Genomic DNA, 6,557 nt, shown 5'->3' on the forward strand with positions numbered 1-6,557 from the left:
AGGAGTCTGTTAAGGTCATTGGCCTGTTATAAAATTTTTAAGTGCAATTTCAGTCTACTTGTTATCGAGCTTTACATGCTCTTTTGGGCATTTCTTAGAGGACAGGCTAATCAGGTGTGTCTCTTGCAAATTCTTTCTGGTTGATCTTCCTGTTCTTTTGACCTGGTCTTTCCTGGAGTGGGAGTTGGTAGCTTTAAGGAAGTCCAGCTCATCAGTTCTTTCTTTCATGGATCATGCCTTTGGTATCTAAAAAGACATCCCCATAGCGAAGGTAACTGGTTCGAATTTTCCCTTTTCATCCATCGCGCATGCGCTTGTGTTTGTGGGTTTCGCCTTGGCCATCAGGCCTGCTGTGTTCCGACTCCCCATTCTTGTTTTGTGGGCACTGGGTCCTCACCTTGTTGTCTGTGGCCATGTGAGGCCTGGGGGTTCTGTTTGTTCTTTCCTTGAAGCAGTCTTCTGTCTTGCTTCCCCCCAAATTCTTTCTTTTCTTTCATTCTCATCCATTGGTGGCTTCTCAGACGGAGGCTTGCGTGGCTGTTGTTAGTGGTCCAGATGCAGGCAGCCATGCGTCCAGGCGGTCTGTGGGTGTCGTGGTGCCTGTGTCCTTGTGTCTCGCACAGCACACACTCACTCCCTCCTGCCTGGACACGGGTGGCAGAGCCCTCGGGTCTGTCGGTTCTAGGAAGGTCCAGCTGAATGTGTGTGTTTGGTCAGTTCTGTGTTACCCAAAGGATGTGTCATCCTGGTCGTACAGGAAGAGAATGGGTTGTCTGCAGAAAGGAAACTTGACAGTAAAGACCACTTGACACTTGTGTTTTGGACAGCTAATGACAATAAACTGTCACAAGCGCACTGAATTGGGGTGTCCGGCCAGCTCCTGCGGTGGAGCTTGGACACTTTTCCCGGGGTTGTGAGGCCAGGCCCCACGTTGAGCATAGAGATGACTTATTTTAACAACAGCAGCGAGCGCCGGAAAGCCGGGGCTGCCGGCAGGGTCACAGAGGGGCGGGGCCTCCCACCCAGCGCTGACTGGCCCAAGATCTGACTGGGAGTGGGCGGGCCTGTATCCTCTGCATCTCCCGCAGACCCAGGAGTTCCTGGGGGCACAGGCGGGTGGCCAGGCGCCTCCGTGGCTTTGAGGCACTGTCCAAAGGCTACCTGGTGTCCGGCTGCTTGACCTCACTAGGGCAGCCAGACATAAACACTCAGATTACCAAACAGTCTGCATTGGAGAAAGTGACTGGCTCTCCCAGGTGCCTATCTGGAAACGGAAGCGTTCCCCTTTGAGAGGTCAGGCTAGGCCGGCTCCCGTGACCTGGGGGCTGTGGGATGGAAGACCACTCCGTTGGGTCCTGTGTTTCTGCTCCAAACAGGGGAGCCTGTGGCAAATGCAGTCCCTGATGCGGCCATGGGGTGGCTTCCCGTGGGATGTCCTGGCCCGTGTGCTGCCCAGGAACCTAGGTACAGTCTGACTCCCATGTCCTGCCTGCGGGTGAGCGCCGAGCCTCAGCACATCGGTGCAGGTTGGCTCTGGCCTGCGTCACTGCCGGGATGGTGTGGCCTCTCTTGTTGCATGGTCCCAGGAGCTTGTGTCCCATGAGAGCCACGGCCTCTGCTTGATTGGCCTTCCCTTTGCTGTGGCACATCACTCTCCCCCGTACGGGCGGGACCCTGCGTCTGCTGCTTGGGAACCAGGTGTGGTTAGCCTCTGCCCCGTGGGCTGTCAGGAGTCAGGCCTGTCCATCCGCCGGAGCACCCCTGTGCTGTGGCCCCGGGCAGCACAGAGAGAGACCCGGGGACCCCTGTCTCCACAGGTTTCTCTGGCCAGTGTTGCTCCCCCCAGTCTACAGCATGGGAAATATCTTTGCCAACCTCTTCAAGGGCCTTTTTGGCAAAAAAGAGATGCGCATTCTCATGGTGGGCCTGGACGCTGCAGGGAAGACCACCATCCTATACAAACTGAAGCTGGGTGAGATCGTGACCACCATTCCCACCATAGGTGAGGAGACTGGTGGGGGCAGCGGTGGGGCCGGGGCACGGGCAGCGCGGGGGCAGCAAGGCTGACCGGGGTCATGGCCCCCGCAGGCTTCAACGTGGAGACTGTGGAGTACAAGAACATCAGCTTCACCGTGTGGGACGTGGGTGGCCAGGACAAGATCCGGCCCCTGTGGCGCCACTACTTCCAGAACACACAAGGTGAGCGGAAGGGGCTGTGGCCCGCGGGAGAGGCTGGGGCGCTCTGAGCGCCGTGCTGACGCCTGCCGCTCCGCAGGCCTCATCTTCGTGGTGGACAGCAACGACCGGGAGCGCGTGAACGAGGCCCGGGAGGAGCTCATGCGGATGCTGGCAGAGGACGAGCTCCGGGACGCGGTCCTGCTGGTGTTCGCCAACAAGCAGGTACGCGCCCGGGGGCCGGGCCGCATGTGCCCGGGGGGGGGGGGGGCCCCGCGGCCTGCTCACCTGAGGCCACCGGGCCTCTCTCTCCAGGACCTCCCGAACGCCATGAACGCGGCCGAGATCACAGACAAGCTGGGCCTGCACTCGCTGCGCCACAGGAACTGGTACATTCAGGCCACCTGTGCCACCAGCGGGGACGGGCTCTATGAGGGACTGGACTGGCTGTCCAATCAGCTCCGGAACCAGAAGTGAGCCGCGCCCCTCCTCCCACTCCCTCCTTCCACCCTGCTTTACTCTCATGTGGTGTGAGTGCCAGAAGCTGTCTCCACGGTCGGTCACAGTGTGCTTCACCATGCTGTAAATGTGCAGACGCAGCCTGCAGCCGGGTTTTTATTTAATGTAAATAGTTTCTGTTCCCAACGAGGCAGTTTCTGGTACTCCTATGCAATATTACTCAGCTTTTTTTATTGTAAAAAAAAAAAAAAAAAGAAATCAGCCCACTGTTCAGTACTGAGAAGGGATTTGAGGCTCACGGGGCCCCCGGGAGTCGTGTTGGGCCGGCCTGGCGCTCCTCCTCTGGACGTTAGGTTGTGTTGGGATCGATTTTGGTGGTTGGTTTTTAACCTGAACTCAGTGCATTTTTAAAATAGATAAAAACACAAGACCAGGAGAACACTTGAACACACGGAAGGGAGAAACGTGCCTGGTTAGGTTCTGCGGTAAACGGCCGGAGGCTAGTCCACCGGCGGTCCTGTTCCTGTCGGGAACATGACGGGGCGGAGCCGGCCGCGGTCCATCCTGCATGGTCACGATAGGGTCCCCGAGATTTGCTCTCGTGTGGCCCTGCCTCCCCTAGCGTTTGTCCTCGTACCTGTGCCCACACAGCCGCCCCAGGGGGGATGGGCTGGGGGCTGCGGCCACCGCTCCTGGGCCCTGGGGGGGGCCCCGGAGCCCCCGTGCACATGTGCTTTCACTCCCTCAGCCTGCAAGGGTCAGGTTTGCCACCGAAACGATGACGTCTACTTTTTTCTTCCGTATTTTGATAAACACTGAAGAAGCTGGAGCCGTTCAACTTTATCTTGGGGAAATCCTCAGAACTGGTTTATTTGGTGTCGTGGAACCTCTTACTGCTTTCAATACACGATTAGTAATCGACTGTTTTGTATACTTGTTTTCAGTTTCATTTCGACGAACAAGCACTGTAATTATAGCTACTAGAATAAAGTCTCTTAACTAGTTCACGGCTCTCCAGTGCTTGGTGCCGCCTGCCACAGCTCGCCTCTGGGGACAGGAACGGGGTGTGCAGAGGCCCCTGGCTTTGTGGCAGGTGTGGATGTGGCCCAGTGCCCTGGCAGTGGCTGTCTTGTATGCCTCCCTACTGGCAGTGCCAGGCCGTGAGAGGGATGGCAGGGTCACTGCATGGGGGAGGGGTGTGGAGGCGGCCTGCTCTTGCCCGTACCACCTGGCCTGTTGGGAGGGGGGGGCCGGAACCCCTGGCCAAGCTCCATGGCAGCCATCCTCAGCGCCCCTGCCCCCTAGCCAGGTGGGACTGGGCAGGCCAGAGTCCGGGCTGCCCTGCTCTGGGGATGCCCAGTCTGGCCCTTCCCTCTCCTAGCAAGCTGAAAAGCCAGGGCCAGGGTTAGACATAACTGTCTTCAGTTTGATTAATTTTAAACCCTGAAGCAAAAGATGCATATTTCAGAATTAGGAATCCAGCCTGGATCCTGTCCACACTCCAGCTGGGTTGTAAGAGGTCGTCTCCCTGCAGAGGAGGGCAGAGGCCTAGGGGAAGGAGCCGGTGTCCCACCCTGTACCCCTCCAAGGAGTTCAGGGGGCAGGTCCCTTGGGACAGGGAGTGGGGTGGGGGAGGTTCTAGGCACAAGTCTGCACCTCCATGAGCTGCGCGTCCAGGTGAGTCGTGGTGACCCAGATTTCCTGGTGCATTTGACGTCACTGCCCAGGGACAGGCCCACACAGGACGCCCCCAGAAGGACGGACGATGACCTTCCAATGGGGCCTCTGGCTGGTTTTACTGGAACTGGAGGCCTTCCTCTGATCCTTCCCTGCCCCTTTCTACTGGAACATGTGACAACTTCCCCTTGAGTGTGAAATATTCCCCTTAAAATAACTTTATTTAAGTACAAAGAGTGAGTTAAAGAAAAATAGAAGTAGCTGTACGTGGCCACCCCAGAGGCCCCTGGTGCCTCCCCAGGCCTGCGGTCTCCCCCGAGGGGCAGCTTGACAGCAGCTGCAGGGCAGGGGCACAGTGGCTGGCAGCCTCGTAGGGCTGGCCTCAGTCACTGTGGTGGCGGCGCCGCCTCTTACTGCAAGGCGAGGAGGAGCTGGAGTCAGAGTCTTGCCTCCGACGCCCTGGCCTGGGGAAACGGAAGTCAAGCCAAGCCGGTGGGTGGGTGGGTGTGAGGCCCCTGCACCCACCAGGCTGCCCTGAGGCGGAGGCACACCTACCCCGCAGGAGTTGGGGGCCGGGGGGAGGCCCCCTTGCTCCTGTGGGCCTTCTCTTTCTTCTTCTCTTTCTTGTGCTTCTTCTTTTTCTTCTTCTTCTTCTCTTTTTTGCTTTTCCTATGGCCCTCGGGGCTGCGGAGTGGTGGGGGCACAGTGCCAGGCATGGGAGGGTCGCACCCAGTACCACGCACCCTCCTGCTAAGGGGCGGCAGGTACACAAAGCATTCCCACCCTTGCGGTAGACAAATGCCACATGGCCCCCACCCTACCACGTGGGTCTGGTATCCCGTCACCAGGTGGTAGCCCACGCACCCGTGTGCTCCAGGACACCAGAGCACCAGCAGAGAGCAGGGCTTGGCTTGCCCTAAGGTTCCGACGGAGCGCCTCCCTCCGGGTACCCCAGGAGGCAGTCAGGAGTCCCCGGAGGGTAAAAGCGACGGGACCTGGGAAGGGCTCTGACCTGAAGGCAGCCGCACAGAAAACCCTGTCGTTCAGAGCAGTCCCGCCCTCTCCCGGTAGCTGGGGGGCGGCCCTTACCCCGGCTCCGCCTTCTCCTCCTCCGACCGAGGCTTCTTCCTGGAGGAGGCTGGGGAGGACCCCGACCTCCCACTCTCCACGCGATGGTGCTGCGGAAGGAGACCACTTTGGGGTGGGGGGCGCGTAGGTAGCGCCCTGGGATGCCAACTGGCCAGGAGATGGGAGTGCCCCACGAGCAGAGACGGCCAGCCCCCGACCCTGAACCATGGGGATTGGTCCCCGGGAGTTACGGGCAGTTACCGTGAACACGGAGAGCCCCAGCTTGGCGGCCTCCTTGTCTTCTCGGGACAACGCCACTCGGCCTGCGGAGCCACTGCGGGAACGCAGGTGACAAGCGCTTGCGGTGAGAATGCCCCGGCCTCCCCAACCGGGTCGCACTTCCATTTGGGCAAGGGGCAGAGTCCACGCCCTCGCAACACACCTGGAGCTCCCCAGGCCCAGGAGGCGGTCCACTCCCTTCTCCTCGTGGTCCCCTCCTTCCCGCTTACACACCTCGACAAAGTCCTACACAGAGGGCAAGAGGGATGCTCGCGGCAGGCATCTCGGGGCCCCGCCCCCCCCCCCCCCCCCCCCCCCCCCCGCAGGAGGATCCCCTCACCTCCTTGCTCAGGCCGGTGGGCTGCTTCCTCACGTTCTTGTAACCTCTGCGGGGGCCGCGCGCGCGAGCTTCAGGGAGCGGCCGGCCTCGCCTGGGCCCCTGCCCCTCCGTCCCCGCCGCGCCCCCCACCCAGAGCTCCCCAAACCCCGCGGGGCGCACTCACAGCGCCGCCATGAGCGCCTCCTGCTCCGCCTGCCTCACGGCCGCCAGCTCCTCCTCCCGGCTCAGTCCCGCGCCGTCCGCCCGGCCCTTGGCGTACCAGGTGAGGTCGCGGCCCTTCTGCCAGCGGCCCACCGGGGCCATCAGCGAGTTGCCTGCGGGGATGCAGCGCCGAGTGCTCGCCCCGCGGGCTCGGTCTGCGCGGCACTCTCGTCCCCCGCACCCGCGACGCGCGCAGCTCCCGCATCCCCTGCACCCCGCCCCTCGTTCCCGGCATCCGCGCCCCCCCACCCCCGGCCCCGGGCCTGGCACCGAGCTGACCTAGGTAGTTCTCTCTCTGTTTGTCGGTCTTCACGTCCTCCCAGCTGAATTGGTCCTGCCCGCCGCGCACGCCGCCCCG

The 6,557-nt window shown here is 60.9% G+C and overlaps 2 protein-coding genes across 2 annotated transcripts; one reads left to right on the top strand and one right to left on the bottom strand.

The window, feature by feature from the left end:
• The first annotated feature begins 1,817 nt into the window (after nucleotides 1-1,817).
• On the top strand, nucleotides 1,818-3,639 carry ARF1 (ADP ribosylation factor 1). The gene is made up of 4 exons (XM_029941446.1): nucleotides 1,818-2,002; nucleotides 2,089-2,199; nucleotides 2,276-2,400; nucleotides 2,491-3,639. The coding sequence occupies exons 1-4, from the start codon at nucleotides 1,855-1,857 to the stop codon at nucleotides 2,650-2,652; spliced, it is 546 nt and encodes a 181-aa protein (XP_029797306.1). The 5' UTR covers nucleotides 1,818-1,854; the 3' UTR covers nucleotides 2,653-3,639.
• An 860-nt stretch (nucleotides 3,640-4,499) lies between these two features.
• C6H1orf35 (chromosome 6 C1orf35 homolog) lies at nucleotides 4,500-6,551 on the bottom strand. The gene is made up of 8 exons (XM_029941447.1): nucleotides 6,479-6,551; nucleotides 6,162-6,312; nucleotides 5,999-6,044; nucleotides 5,822-5,904; nucleotides 5,641-5,713; nucleotides 5,401-5,489; nucleotides 4,867-4,995; nucleotides 4,500-4,775 (listed from the first exon to the last, which is right to left on the bottom strand). Exons 2-8 carry the CDS (start codon nucleotides 6,299-6,301, stop codon nucleotides 4,694-4,696), a joined length of 642 nt encoding a protein of 213 aa, XP_029797307.1. The 5' UTR covers nucleotides 6,302-6,312; nucleotides 6,479-6,551; the 3' UTR covers nucleotides 4,500-4,693.
• Between the last annotated feature and the right edge of the window lie 6 nt (nucleotides 6,552-6,557).

Source organism: Suricata suricatta, chromosome 6, assembly GCF_006229205.1.
Source record: "Suricata suricatta isolate VVHF042 chromosome 6, meerkat_22Aug2017_6uvM2_HiC, whole genome shotgun sequence".
Taxonomy (NCBI): domain Eukaryota; kingdom Metazoa; phylum Chordata; class Mammalia; order Carnivora; family Herpestidae; genus Suricata; species Suricata suricatta.

Bases quoted from the DNA above. Each gene is read 5' to 3' on its own strand.
- ARF1 (XM_029941446.1), top strand. From the start codon at position 1,855: ATGGGAAATATCTTTGCCAACCTCTTCAAGGGCCTTTTTGGCAAAAAA. The intron at 2,200-2,275 runs GTGAGCGGAAGG...GCCGCTCCGCAG, and splicing joins CTACTTCCAGAACACACAAG to GCCTCATCTTCGTGGTGGAC. The intron at 2,401-2,490 runs GTACGCGCCCGG...CTCTCTCTCCAG, and splicing joins TGGTGTTCGCCAACAAGCAG to GACCTCCCGAACGCCATGAA.
- C6H1orf35 (XM_029941447.1), bottom strand. From the start codon at position 6,301: ATGGCCCCGGTGGGCCGCTGGCAGAAGGGCCGCGACCTCACCTGGTAC. The intron at 6,045-6,161 runs GTGAGTGCGCCC...CGGCCCCCGCAG, and splicing joins GAGGCGCTCATGGCGGCGCT to AGGTTACAAGAACGTGAGGA. The intron at 5,490-5,640 runs GTAACTGCCCGT...CTCCTTCCGCAG, and splicing joins TGGGGCTCTCCGTGTTCACG to CACCATCGCGTGGAGAGTGG.